Source organism: Microtus ochrogaster, chromosome 16 (assembly GCF_000317375.1).
Source record: "Microtus ochrogaster isolate Prairie Vole_2 chromosome 16, MicOch1.0, whole genome shotgun sequence".
NCBI classification, from domain to species: domain Eukaryota; kingdom Metazoa; phylum Chordata; class Mammalia; order Rodentia; family Cricetidae; genus Microtus; species Microtus ochrogaster.
The window spans coordinates 58,408,089-58,422,657 of NC_022018.1; the positions used below are offsets into that span (position 1 = coordinate 58,408,089).

Below are 14,569 nucleotides of genomic sequence, written 5' to 3' on the forward strand. Positions count from 1 at the left end.
GCACACATACACACACCCACACACGCACATGCATGGTCTTAAATATTCTTACACTGGCTCAAACAAATGCTACTTAGCTGATGACCCCAAAGAAGCGACCACCTCTGGTACGGGAAAGGGGCCTTTAAATGAGCCCCTTTCCTAGTCTAAAACGTGGTCCCTGCCTTTTTGCTGTTAAAGTTTTTCTCTCAATCATAGAGAAGTGGGGCTCACAAGGCCAGAGCAGGCCACTCACATAGCCTCATTAGCCAGGACAAGGACTTGATTAAGAGAAGAGGTTTGGTTCAAAATGAGCCAATTAGAGGCCTTCCCTGAGATCCTAGCACAGGTTGGGGCAATTTTCCTAATGCGAAAGCAAGGGAATCCGAGGGTTTCAGACCCCACACTCTTTGCAAATAGAAAGGGATTATTTGTAGCATGAGGCCAGGCAGAGAGAGGAGCCAAAGGAAGGGAAGTGGGGGTGGGGGTGGTATGGGGACGGAAGAACCCCATGCTACCCAGGAGTTTCCCATCTCCTGCCAAGGCCTGTGTGTCTCGGTGTCCCCTCAAGCTATCTGTATCAGAAACTTCATTTTTATAGTTTAAGCTAACTTTGAGGCACACGCTCCTGCCATGTAAAGTTGGACGTGTTACGAAGACAGAGCTGATAGGTCTAAAGCTTTTCGGTGGGTTTTTATTTGCAAAGTAAAAGCCGTGACCCCAGTCAGACCAGGGGTCAAATATTGACTCCGATGTTTCCAGACCATGCTGATCCTTTAGCTGGTTCTCTCCCTTCCCCAGCTTTTACTTGAGGACCAACAACTGTGTGTTCTCATAAGTGTGTGTCTACTTTGTGTCAGTTGCTGTGATAAAGGTGATGACCAAAAGGGACTTGACAAAGAGAAGGCTTATTTCATTTCACAGTTTATAGTCCAACATCCAAGGAAGTCAGGGCAGGAATGCAGGGCGGGAACCCGGAGTCAGGAACTGAGGCAGAGACCACAGACAAACTCTGTTTGTTGGCTTGCTCCCCATAGTGTTTTTGTCTTACTTTACACACACACACACACACACACACACACACACACACACCAGGATCACCTCCTCAAAGGTGGCACCACCCACAGTGGACTGGGACCTCCCACATTGATCATTAATCAAGAAAATGCTCTAAAACCTTGCCCACAGGCCAAACCGATGGGGATCCCTTCTCAAATTTAAGGTTCCTCTTTCCAGACAACCAGAGTTTGTGTCAAGGCAACAAAGATTAACCAGCTCACTGTGTTTTGAAAACCTGTTGAAAAAATAGAGAATAAAATGCCACTTGGCACAGAAGCTCAAGGCATTGTAGTCAGCATGGCCTCAGCAAGTAGTGCCTGCCTCCTTAGCACTGCTAAAACGTCACCATGGTAGCGGCCATGAGATAACATGTTCATCTGGCCTTCAGATAGCTGTCATACAGTAGATGGGCACATGGCTACTAGTATTACAGCTACATTCCTAACCTTCCTTTGCAGCTTTTCTGGGGCCTATGAGGTAATTCTGGCTAATGGGCCATGAGCAGGTGAGGCTGGTGACTTCTGGATGGTTCCTGTTTTCATTGCCTGTTTTGACCGGACTGGCTGCGCCCAGAAGCCATGCTACACCCTCAGGCAAAACTTCACTATTCTAATTATTGTGGATGACAGAATACCAAGCCAAACGGGCCCTGAGAAACCCCAGTCTGGAGGCAGCACCTCAGTTCTGGGTTGCTTCTGTGTGGACCGGAAGCCAGAGTTGACGGGCTTAAGTTTCTGTTTCATCTAGGATTTTGTCAGAGCAGCTAGAACCCATATCCTCCTGAATATGTAGTTAGTTCTCTAGGTTTTGTTTACGCTCACTCCTCGTGGAAGGTCTTTGGAGAGGGCAATAACACTAGAGCAAAAGTCTATTTAAAAAATCTAGCTGAACATAGCGGACAATGAGGACTACTGAGAACTCAAGAACAATGGCAATGGGTTTTTGATCCTACTGTATGTACTGGCTTTGTGAGAGCCTAGGCAGTTTGGATGCTCACCTTACTAGACCTGGATGGAGGTGGATGGTCCTTGGACTTCCCACAGGGCAGGGAACCCTGATTGCTCTTCGGGCTGACGAGGGAGGGGGACTTGATTGGGGGAGGGGGAGGGAAATGGGAGGTGGTGGTGGGGAGGAGGCAGAAATCTTTAATAAATAAATAAAATAAAAAAATAAAAAAGCTGAAGGTAACCACAGGAATGAGCTCTCATTACCAAGTGATGTCTGACTCCCCCAGACTAAGACAGGAATTTGTACATGAACATGGCCTGAGGGGGAGGCAAACTGGGGCATCTGCCATCCATACGAGATTTCTCCCGAAATCACAAACTTTCTAATGTCTGAAGCAAAATCACTTAGACTTGGCCAGAAGCCACCACGTACCTCTCCAGACTCACAAAGCCTCTACAGTTGACCTTTTCTATGCAACAGAAAATCAAAGCCATGAATTGGATTCCAGACCATTTATCAGACTGCTCCTCTCCACTGGGGTCTCTCTGCTCTCTTTCTCCTGCTTCCAAGAGCATGGACAGAGTAGGTCACAATCACTGAGCCTCTCAGTGCTGTCCAGGGGAGCCTCTGGAGGCCTTCACTGCTGCCCCAGCACACCCGGCTCCTCCGCTCAGTCTGTGCAGAGGCAAGCGTCCTGCCTGTAGCTCTCAGTGTAGGCAGAGGCAAGCATCCTGCCTGCAGTTCAGGGTCTGTGCAGAAGAAGCATCCTGCCTGCAGTTCCCAGTCTGGGCAGAGGCAGCATCCTGCCTGCAGTTCCGGGTCTGTGCAGAGGCAGCATCCTGCCTGCAGTTCCGGGTCTGTGCAGAGGCAGCATCCTGCCTGCAGTTCCCAGTCTGTGCAGAGGCAAGCATCCTGCCTGCAGTTCCCAGTTGCTTCATTGCCTTCTTCATCAACAGCAAGGCTCTCTGCCAGTAGCCTTTTGCAAGCGAAGGCCATTCACAGGCTGCAGGTCTGCCGGGAACAGGCCTACCCCTACCACCAGCCTCAACTAAAGACAGACAAAGCAGTGTAACAAGGCTTTCATGGCAGGAATGCCCACAGGTCAGACATCCTAGACGCTGAAAACAGTGCCTACAGCCAGCTGGAGGAGTCTCACAAAATTACACCCCGAATCAGCTTCAATCCTCTGAACTTCCTGTTCTTGGAAAATCTGGCCAACAGAGACTATACTTGCCAAGAACTTCAAACACGACCTTTACTTGGTAGCGATTGTTAGAAACTATTAAGATGCCTCGGCAAAGATAATAAAATCTGTGGGACAGCGTGCTGGAGGAAATGCCAGCCCTGGAAAGCAAGCGCTCCTGCCCCACCCTCACGCCTGCTCTTTCAGAACCAAAAGAACACATTTCCTTCCAAGGCAGTTCTTAACTCCGCATCTCTCTCCTGGCGGGTGTCTAGACATAAATGAGCCATTTGCTAATTGTTTAACAGCTTTCAAGGAAGAAGATGTGGGGGAGGGGCAGGAACAGGCGGGTGTTTCCCTGCTTGTCATCCAGTTATTAGCAGGCATGTAGCAGAGAACAGCACTAACTCTTCAGAAACCTGTGCCACCAAGAGACCCTGCTTGTCAGAGGCTGTTCAGGTCCTGCCTTGGAAAGGAGCAGTTGTGGAATCAGAACTTCTAGTGGTGTGACCAGTGGAAGATCCCAGGAGAGATCCTGCCAGGGAAACTCCCCCAGGGATGGGACAAATTGGCCCAGGTATCTGAATTGGAAGAAGTACTGGATAGCATGTACCTGTGTGAGGTCATTTTCGTACTCTCATGGGCTGCGGTCCTGGAAATCATGTTCCCACCTGGGTTGCAGTCACGGATATCACATACCCACAGGAGAAGCCATACTAGATAGCATTTTCCTCTATGAGAAACAGTCCCAGCAGAACTCTCTTATGGGCCCTCTCTGAGTTTCCAAGACCTGAGCACCATTCCGGGGATCTGGCACCATTTCTAAAATAGCTTTCTCTTCTAGAAGTAGAATAGCTGGCCCACCTGAATGGAAGATGATCACAGACTTCCCACCTGAATGGAGCCCAAATCCAGCAGCCTGGACCCTGCCCCATCCCATAAGCTTCCACCCAGCTCTGTGGGGAGCAGCGAAGGAAAGGGATTTGCAAATGATGGGCTCCAGACATTGCAGGCATGGCCAAGACGCTGTGGCCAGGAGATTGGTAAGCTCAGCTGAGGTGAATGTGTAGGTGTCCTTAATCTGAGTTTGTAGTGGAGATGACTTTATATTTCAAATCTCAGTCACCAAGACCAGGCTAACTCACTGGTGCCACTGTAGATGGTTTTCTACACATGAAAAAAAAGAAAACCACTGTGCCAGTCTTGAACACTGCCAGCAGGTCTGGCAGCCACCGGTGTCTGATCCTAACACACATTCCTACCCTTCATTCCTACACGGAGGCAGGTGAGTGCAAAATCGTGACTCTATAATGGAATCCCCCAAATCTTACAAAGTAAAGTCCAAAGTCCTTCCTGCGGTCTTCAGCTTACTAAATGTGGCCGATTGTTTCTCTGTAGTCAGCAAATGGCTCGCTTACATCTACATGGAAGAGAGAGGTGTGATGCTAAGGGCTGTTGTAGAAGAAAACATGCCCTCCCCCTTTGGAAACTGTACCTGTGCTTCACAGGCCTGGAGTTTCTGTATCAGCCCCGTGCCCCGGCAGGTGACCCAGCCACACTGGCACTAGAGTGAACTGCAGGGTTGGCTGCGGTCATCCACAGGGTTGGCTTCGTCTTGCCCTGTAACATCATATGTTATCTCGAGTCTGCAACCTCGTGCATTGATCTTAGGTTCTGAGGAGTCACACCTACCACTGGTACTTCTGGGGTTGCAATATTGGAAAATGCCTGCTGCAGAATGTTATTCCTGAGTATATATTCCTCTACCAGTTCCTTTTACCTTGCCCTCCTGGCAACTATCCCACCTGCCTGGCATCTGGACCACAGTGAAAGAAAATGAAAGTAGGACTCGCCTTTGAGAATGGGGAAGGAAAATAGGTTTTCAGTGATGCTATAAAGTCAGCATCCCAGACGTGCTGGAGTTACCAGAGTCGGGGGGGGGGGTGCAGGACCACTCTCACAGGGTATTTGAATGAACTCCCAAAAGAGGAGTCTCTCTTCCTTCCTCCTGATGATCATTCATGGCCTCCTGGTTCCCCCTTGGGACCACCCGAGAGCCCAGGAATCCCATTAAACCTGGATATTTCTTAATTTGGCTTGTTTTGATTTGGCTTGATTGGGATTTTGCATCAGCAGAGAGCTTGCGCTAGGAGAAATTCCTAACAGCAAGCAGTAGACGCCACCCTATGAAACTGCTCTGGAACTCGGGAAGACAGATGAAGGCAAACAGCTCTGCAGCAGGAGGTGGGAAGCGCCAGAGCTCTGCTTCTCTACGAGAAGCACCAACCCCCAGGCTGTTTCTCCGGGGTCGAGTGATGTGGTGTGTGTCTTTGGGCAGAGCGCAACTCTCTTCCCCCTTTGGCCTTCAGCCACCCCCATCACATGTCACTTTGTTTGGTCTCCTTGGTCAGAAGCTATCTGAGTCTGCCTTCTCCAGAGCAACCAGGCTGCTCAGAGCACAGAGACCTGCGGTAGTGTTTGTAATATGGACAATAAAGACCAACCTTGGATGTGTACGTGTGCCCATCAGATCCGCAGACCATCGCTGACTGTGCCACGGGGCAGGGCTTGCACTTAATCAGATTTGAAGGTCCAACCCAGTGTTTGTGAGCCACATTCCCCTTCTTTTGCCTAAGGAAGAAAAAAGGGGATAAGTTAGTCGAAACTCTGCCCTGCCCTTATCGATGCTCACTAGGTTCCCAAAGAACACAGCTATATACACACACTAAAGCAGCCCTAAAGCAGATAAGAGGCCCAAGGGACACTAGCCAGAACTCCCATTTGTTCCAAGTCATTAAAAGTTACCAGGAGTTTTCTCCAAAGCACGCATTCCATTCAATAGCTGAACCAAGCAAAATGGTAGCCATTAAAACAGTGCAAATCACATATCCACATGGAACAAACATCCCAGTCATCTCAGAAACAGTGAGAGAGAAAGAGCGGTGCAGTCTGCCCCTGTGCCAGGTCAACACATCACAAGCGTCCTGAACAGTTTCCCACAGCCTTATACTCTCCTGGGGCTGCTGGGCCATTTCTGTAGGGGCAACCCATGCCACTGTGTGAGCACTTCACACAGAAACACACTAAACGCCACCAGAAGACTCTTTCCCAGTTGTGGAAAACCATCTCTGGGTGTACGTTAAAGCGAGTTCCCTATAGCTTCCAACTTGCCCCTTGGTGAAGACTAGGGTGATGTCACTTCCAACTATTCACATAATCAGAATTCCCTTCCATTCCAGCTCCCGCTTCCACATCTCACCTTGGTTGTAAATGGTAAGTGGCCGGGACTGTGATGGGTGTGTGCAGAGAAAGGACCCCATCTCTGTATCACAGGCCACTGAAAGAGAGCCTCCTGCAGTGCCTGCCGTCCCTTCTCTCTCAGCCAAAGCTGATCTCCCTGTAGTTCACTGTGTGACTCGCATGGGCCATGGGCAAACACCTCTGCACTGCCCATCAACCCGGCACTCGGCAGTGCTCGGGGTTTGTCAAACAGAAACTACTTCTGGTGGCTATTATGAAAACCACAATGTGTTATGGCTTAAATTCAAAATGCCCCAAGGGGGCCGATATACTGGGAGTGTGTTTGTGGGAAATGTCCCACACTAGATGATATTCTGGGGGGCTGTTTTGGGGAAATTCCCCAACAGGCTGAAATAAAATACCCCAAACAGAGTTTGTTTGCTAGTTGATGTGTTTTTAGGAAATTATTGGGTCCTGGGGGTCTGATACAACAACAGATTAAGCCCTTAAGGGGATTTAAATAGGATGGATTTACAAGAAAGCAGGCAAAACCTATTTGGGTGAAGAAGGATCTCTGGGGAAGAGGCATGTCCTTGGGACTATATGGTCTGATCCCTTCCTGTGTTTGTTTTCTGTTTTCTGTCAGTCATGAGCTGAGGCACCACTGGCCCTTTCTTCCTCCTTCCACAGCCATGATGCTCTGCAACACTGTGAACTAAAACCTCTCCACACCTAAGCCCAAAATATACAATTCCTCCCTTCAAGTTGCTTTGCTCGGGCGTCTGCTTCTGCAGAAACAACCATAACTAGTGTAAGCTTCAAAACAAGAAGCAATAGAAATGGCGGTTGTTATAATTGCTTCCCCAATAGATGGGACCATAAAGAAGGAAGTGACCTTTGATGGAAGGGTGATAAACCCTTGGGACTTAGATCCAGAGAGCCTTTAACCACAAAGAGCTGGTGAAGCCAGAAGGAAATTTGCTCAGCCAGGTGAAGAAGGACACCCCTTTCAGCAACCTCCCACCCTCTCCCCCACCTCAGTCATCCATCAGGAATTGAGCTATGGTGACTGAGGTGTGTTGCCCTCTTCCAAATGAGAGGAAGGAGGGGGGAACACAGGAAACACTAATTCGGTTCTTATGCCACCCCTCAGGCCTTCATCAGTAACTTAAAGGAGGCCGTGGGTGAGGAGAGAGTGTTTGGAGAATTCCTGTAGAGCAACATCAAAGGGAATCAGCTGATACCCACAGCACAGCCCGTGGGCCAACAGGGATCCAGGCTGGAGAGAAAAACATTTCTGAACCTGTCTGACCAAAGAATCAGAGAAGAAAGTTCTAGGAGGGCAGAGACCACCCAGGATTGACCCTATTTTACTGAAGAGGGGACCGGAAGCACGAGAGAGGCAGAATCCTGTCTGAGTCGTGGATCTGATCGATGGTGAGGCCTAAGGCCTGCAGAGAGTGTTCAGGGATGAAGCTCTGCCTTGGCCCATGTCTTAGCTACTTTTCTATAGCTACTGCCACAATACACCACGACCAAGGCAATTTAAAAAAGAAAGAATATACTTGGGCTTAGGTTTTGTGGTGGTTTGCATGAGAATGCACCCCTCCCCACAGACTCATATGTTTGGATACTTGGTCCCTAGTTGGTGGAATGGTTTGGGAAGGATTAGAAGGTGTAGGAAGAAGTGGGATTTGATTTGAGATTTCCAAAGCCCATGCTTAGTTAGTGCTTGTTCTTGCTCTCTCTCTCTCTCTCTCTCTCTCTCTCTCTCTCTCTCTCTCTCTCTCCAACTTGCAGATTATAAGCTCTTAGCTGCTACACCAGCATTATGCCTACCTGCTTGCCTTCCTGTTACCATGGTACCCACTATGGTGATCATTGGACACCAACATCTAGAAATTGTGGGTTTTCAAATACAAGGCATTCTTTTATAAGTTGCCTTGGTCATGGTGTGTGTTGACACACAGACATTGCAGAGGGGTAGAGCTGAGAGCTCTCATCTGGATTCTCAAGCAGGAGGCAGAGAACACAATGGGAATGGTGCTAACCTTTCAAAACCTAAAAGTCTGCCCCCAGTGACACAGCTCCAACAAGCCTTCATCTCCAATCCTTTCTAAACAGTTCCACCATCTTCAGACCAAATATCCAAATATGAAGCTATGGAGGCCATTCTTCTCAAACAACCATGGCCCATCTCAGTCCAACCTAGAAGAGTAGCTTTAAAAGTCTTTGAGAACAAACTTATCCTTGCTGTTGAGGTTCTTCCTGCTTCCCCAAAGCTGCCCACATTGAACTGACCTCTCTATCCGGGATGGGCATTTTTCATCATTTGAGTTGATGAATCACAGGGACTTGAGGGCCACTATTATTCTTCAGCAGACATGATTCTCTCAAGGCCTGCTTAAGCCAACGGATGCAAGTAGCCACATAAGACTCAGCAGGGCAGAGGAAGGGGCTGTCGAGCCCACAACCTCCTCACAGCACCTCACATTCATCATCATCCACACGACACCCTGCCTGTCACTGACGGTGGGCCAGCAAAAACAAGGAAGATCTTCTCTTGGGTGAGACCCCAGAAGGCAGAGACAATTCCTGTGCTGGGCTTCCAGAAGGAGCAGTAAAGTCCACAGGGTTTCCCTGGAGTGAGCATGCCCCTGAGTGCTGACACCGTAGGAGAAAGGAGCCTTGCGGAGTTCAGCCAAAGACAGGGAGGGAAAAGTGAACGCCGCGAAGATGCAGCCCGCGATCAATCTCCAGCTAAGGACTAGCGGTCTCTGTCTCTGAACCTGAACCTCACTAGTAAATTGAGTTCTTTAAGGGAGGGGAGGAGGGGAGGTTGGCTGGTGCCTACTAGAGTTATGGCACCTCATGGATGGTTAAGGTTCCCCTGTTGGGTGGAGATTTTGCCCGTGCCTACCATGTAGCCATAGGATCACAGAATGTTGGAGCAGCAAGTGCCTTAAAACCAATCTAGATAATGTTTCCTGCACATCTGTGTCCAGTTACCCAACAGTCACGTTTGGTAATGAAGAACCACTTAGTGTGCTCGTCCCTGGGGAAGATGATTTCTCTCAGTCTCAGCATTCCATGGTTGCCCAGAGCTCTCTGTGCAGACCTGAAGCCTTGTGATCTTTCCCACGTCCACTTTGGAGTGTTTATTGCTCTTGCTCAGTTTGGCGTAGGCAGCCATGTTAGTGAGGCTTTCTGGGTGCAAGTAAGACACGGGCTCACAGAAAACTTGCTGGTCCCTTGTTTCTTACAATCTTTCCACCCCTGCTCAGCTGTGTTCCCCGAGCCTTAGGTGCGGGAGTATTTGGTGGGTGTATTCATTGGTAAATCTACATTTTGGTTGGTTACAGTTTTCTGTTATACAGACTAAGCAGGTTTATTTAGGAATATGTGTGTTTATGTGTGTGTAAATATAAATACATATATACATATATACAACAATTAATAAAAAGAGAGGTCATTAATTTGAAAGAGAGTAAAGAGGGTTTGGAGGGAGGAAAGAGAAGGGAGAAATAACTATATTATAATCTCAAAATGAAAAGAATAATCCTTTAAATAAACAATTAGATGAGTAACTTTGCCATATAAATGAAGAATTAGAAACATGGAGGGAAAGTGATTTGTGATGTCACACCGGCACATAGCTATTTTCCTGGGGAACCTCAGCAATGATTGGTAAGACTTGAATCTCCTATGGGGATCTGTACTATCATTAGAAGAACTCGGTTACATAAGAACAGCTTCTCGGAGAGCATGTCCCTAGCTCTCTACCTGCAGAGGAGAGGACTTGCCGTGCCCAGCGGTGGGTAGTCATGGACCGTGTTTAGGTAGAAACAGTTTAGGCCTTGCCTCAGATGTTGGGGAGTCTTTTAGTACAAAGCCTTTATACCATTCCATTTTGCTGCTGGTCCCAAAGACCCGTGAGATGAGGGCAGTCCTGGCTGTCACTTATTTCAACCCAGGCAGAAGCTCAGTGGAGACGGCATTCAGTCTGTGGTATCTACCCAGAAGCCAAGTCTGGAAAGCTATGTGCCACTAGATGTAAGTCAGTGGGCCTGAATTTCCCTGATGCCTGTGTGTAGATTTGATTCTGCCAATCCAGTACAAATCCTAAAAAAATAACCAGCTCAGTCCAGGCAAGTGACGAAGAATTCTAACTCAAGTGTTTCAGCGTCTGAGTCAATGAAGAGTGAAATACGATGAAGCACTTTTGATGGAAATGCTATGCCCTGTGTCACAGATGTTCATCAACAGGGGAGACACAGCAATTTGGTCTGGAGTAGTTCCGGTCAGCCTTTCCCTGGCCACTGAGCTGACTCATTTCTGCCTTGCAAGACTGAGGGGCAGCCTCACCTCATGTGGGTTGATAACACTGCAAGGAAAATCTCAGCCTATCAGCCCCTATGTGATGATATGTTGTTTGTGCTGTAGCAAAGAAAGCTTTCCTGAGGATCCGAGTGCAGAGCTAGCCACTAGTTAGCCACAGATGCCAGGCAGTGGTGGCACACATCTGTAATCCTAGCACTTGGGAGACAGAGGCAGATGGATCTCTGTGAGTTCAAGGCCACCTGGGCTACATGAGATTGAATCATCTAAAAGAGAAACAGAGCCAAGTGATGATGGTTCACAGCTTTAATCCCAGCACTAGGGAGGGGGAGACAGGAAGTGATATGACTGGGCAGAGAGAGGAATTTAAGGTAGGAGGAGGCAGGAGCTCAGGATTCAGTCTGAGGTTGCAGAGAGACAGCATTCAGTTTTGAGGACTTGCAAAGATTGGATACCCCATTCGGTCTGAAGACTTCATAGAGATAAGAACTAGTGGCTGACTGCTCTGCTTCTCTGATCTTTCAACTTTTACCCCCTAATATCTGACCCCTGGTTTTTATTATTAATACCAGTTAGAATTTGAGCTACACCCCTTATAGACAGCCAGTCAGAGCCAGCATCACCACTGCTCCTGTTCAGTCTATTAAACCACATTTCCTCAAGTATTCTGCTATCGGTCTACCAAATTTCCCATCATTCATGTTTCTAAAGTACAAAAATGGCTCTTAACTACATATCTGATCATGAGAGCATCCTGCATGAAACCCTCACTCTCCTGTCTCTCCGGCTATGCTCTAGACTCTAGTTTGGTGGTAAATTACCTTAACGGTCTTAACAGCCTCACTGTTTGCTTGGATCCAGTCACCAACCTGTATGTGTGCATGTGTGCATGTGTGCATGTGTACATGTGTGTTGTACATGTGTGCATGTGTGTGCATTTGTGTGTGTGCATGTGTATACGTGTGCATGTGTGTGCATTTGTGTATGTGTGCATGTGTGTTGTACATGTGTGTGCATGTGTGCATTTGTGTGTGCATGTGTATATGTGTGCATTTGTGTATGTGTGCATGTGTATACGTGTGCATGTGTGTTGTACATGTGTGTGCATGTGTACATGTATGCACGTGTGTGCATTTGTGTATGTGTGCGTGTGTACACGTGTGCATGTGTGCATGTGTGTACATATGTATGTCGCGTGTGTACATGTGTGCAGTGGTTTTTGTTCCACCTACACTCATTTATTTCCCAGACACCTATAAGATGCACTCACAAACTCATCCAGCCGTACTCATTATTTGTATAAGAACAGTTCTGTGGTCAGACACAATCACTCACTCACGAGGTGACCACAGTTGGATAGACTGACCAGATCATGGCAACTCTCTTCCAACTTGGTCCTGTCCAGGTTCCCAGACATGTCACCTTTAACTTCTGGCCACCTACGCTGCTGCTTCCTGCTCTGCCTCCCCATCACACACCTGCAGTCAGGTGATGCCAAGGGACCCTGATGACATTCACCGCGACCTGGCAGTTCCCTTGCTGTTGCAAAGTGGTGCCATGGTCAGGGCCCACCGCAGAAACTGGCAGAACCATCATTTTGTCAACAATAAATACATGTGCACGAATAAATTTACCAACATGATCCTGCTGTTCGAAATTCAGCCATTTCTGTCAGTGTATTTTAATGGCGAGAGGACTGGGAGTGGGTGGCTGATAAAAACATGGTAGAAATGTCCTTTTTTCCTTTCAGCTACTGAGGAGGGGCTTTCCTGTCACACAGCATTCTGCCATGCTTGAGTGTCTGTGGGAAGATGGGTTTCCCTCTCCGTGTGAAGAGCTGCTGAAGGGACAAGGCAACTCCAAAGAGTAAATGACAGCCAGGCCAGGCCATTTGCTTTGAGTAACCACCACACACCAATCTAGAGGGCCAAATGCACCTCCCTGCTTCTTCTCACAGGGGCTCTCTGGGGGTAGCCGCCATTAGGACCCATTCCCAAGCCCCCAAACCAAGGCTTACATAATCCTCCCCCATCAACAGACCTAATTTCCTGGCTTGTCTTTGTTCTCTGGTTGCCTAAGATGGGCCTGTCTGCGCAGAGGTGTGAGAACCCATCAGCAGGCAATCTCTCCCCAGGAATAACAGCCTTGGTTTGCTGCCGTCAAAAGGGCTGCATGGATCTATTCTCATGTTAATATCAAACTGCCCATTCAAGAATAAAATTGAATTTGTTTGCAAAATCAAAACTAATTGGTTCTAAAGCAGGGATGGGAGATACCCAGATTGTTGACATGGTGGCTACTTTGAACTAGAGACAAAATAATGAGTGTTAATTGAAATGAAAACATGTTAACCATTGGAATAATCTGTCGCGTACAATGATGCTGGGATTTCTCGGTTGTTAGGGTTATTTCAGCCATTATCCCGTGTCATAAAATTACACAGGAGCAGCATAAGGGCGTGTGTCATTTATGAAAGCTGTCCCAATGGAAGCGACAGGTTCCCACGTGACAGACTCCCCGTCCCAGCACGCGTGGGCTTGCGAGGCCCCGTTTCCGAGTGAAGAAGGTTCCAGATGTAGGATCCTGTGCAAACAAGTACAGTTTTATTAATGAGGCAGCAGGACTAGAGAAAAAGAGCAAGGCAGGACCAGAGGTACCAGATACTCAGCGGCACAAAAGACCAGCTGTGTGGGGAAGCCGGAGATGTAAAAGGACAGGAATGTGATGACAGCTGCTAGATATTTGCCGAGGGCCTTATACCACACGGCTACTGCACGGCTATTGCTATGGGTAGGACCCTCCTCTGGTACTAAGTAGCCTGGCCTATGATGAGCTCCGCCATTGCTTTAGGAGGCTGCAGCCATTGCTTTAGGAGGCTGCAGCCATTGCTTTAGGCACTTTCCATGAACTTTCGCATTTGGTCCTCACAAAAGCTCCCAAAGGGAGAAAACTGTGGCAGAGCGTAGGAAATCGGTTAGGGAGAAGGAGCCAGGGAGACTTCCTAGGCAAGGCAGACATGGGCAACGGGAAGGACCCAGCCCATCACCCTGAGCCTATCCAGCATTGAGGTAGGAAGCGTCCACTGGTCTGTCTGGAAGGTCTTATGTGGCTCCAGCCACATCCTGGTTGGTCTAGGTGAGGAAAAAGAGGTTGGCAAAGCATCTCAGATCAAGGCTTGGGTGGGACAAAAGGGACAAGCAGGGCCCAGTTTAGCAGAGAACCACACTCCAAGGCAGCCCCGAGTAGCAGTCTCAAGTACCTAAGTACACTAAAAGCATAGAGTAGAATGAGGACCAGACAAAAGCTATGTGCCCGGGAGTCTACTATTCCAAAAGCAAGAACAGCTCTTTAAGGGTCACAGCCTGTATACTGTGACTCATTTCGACGTGTGACCCGCCCTTCACCTGGGCTTCAGGATGACCGAGACAGCTGATGATGCAGCCACTCTCTGGAGAGGAGAGGAGTCAACAGCTTGGACTAGAAGTTCTGAAAACACCAGTCAAACTGCTTCCTTGAGCAAACTGAAAATGAACAGGAAGACACATCGAACTCATAGCACACGCTCGACAAGACAGAAGAGGCTGAGCAGAGGGCATGCAATGTAGAAGCCATGCTTTGCAGCTCTCTGGATCTTTCTAGCTCCAGCTCCTACTACTGACCATATACTACTAGCTAAATTGGCTAAAGCTGAAGAAAAAGTCATTTAGAGGGTTCTCAAAGACGCATTCTCTAGAACCTCTGCCCAGAACAATTGTAAGTATCGGACATAGGACAAGTTAGGGCCTGTGAAGAGGATTTGCCCTGAAGAGGCGCCAAACTCTA

At 48.2% G+C, this 14,569-nt stretch overlaps 1 protein-coding gene across 2 annotated transcripts in view; it reads right to left on the minus strand.

Annotated features, from left to right (window-relative positions):
- Window positions 1-14,569, minus strand: part of Spock1 (SPARC (osteonectin), cwcv and kazal like domains proteoglycan 1) — a 459,458-nt gene that overhangs the window by 119,460 nt on the left and 325,429 nt on the right. For both annotated transcript variants that reach the window (XM_026782920.1, XM_026782919.1), the window contains one exon: window positions 5,674-5,800. In XM_026782920.1, the coding sequence (XP_026638721.1) occupies window positions 5,674-5,800 (127 nt within the window). The remainder of the gene's footprint in view (window positions 1-5,673; window positions 5,801-14,569) is intronic.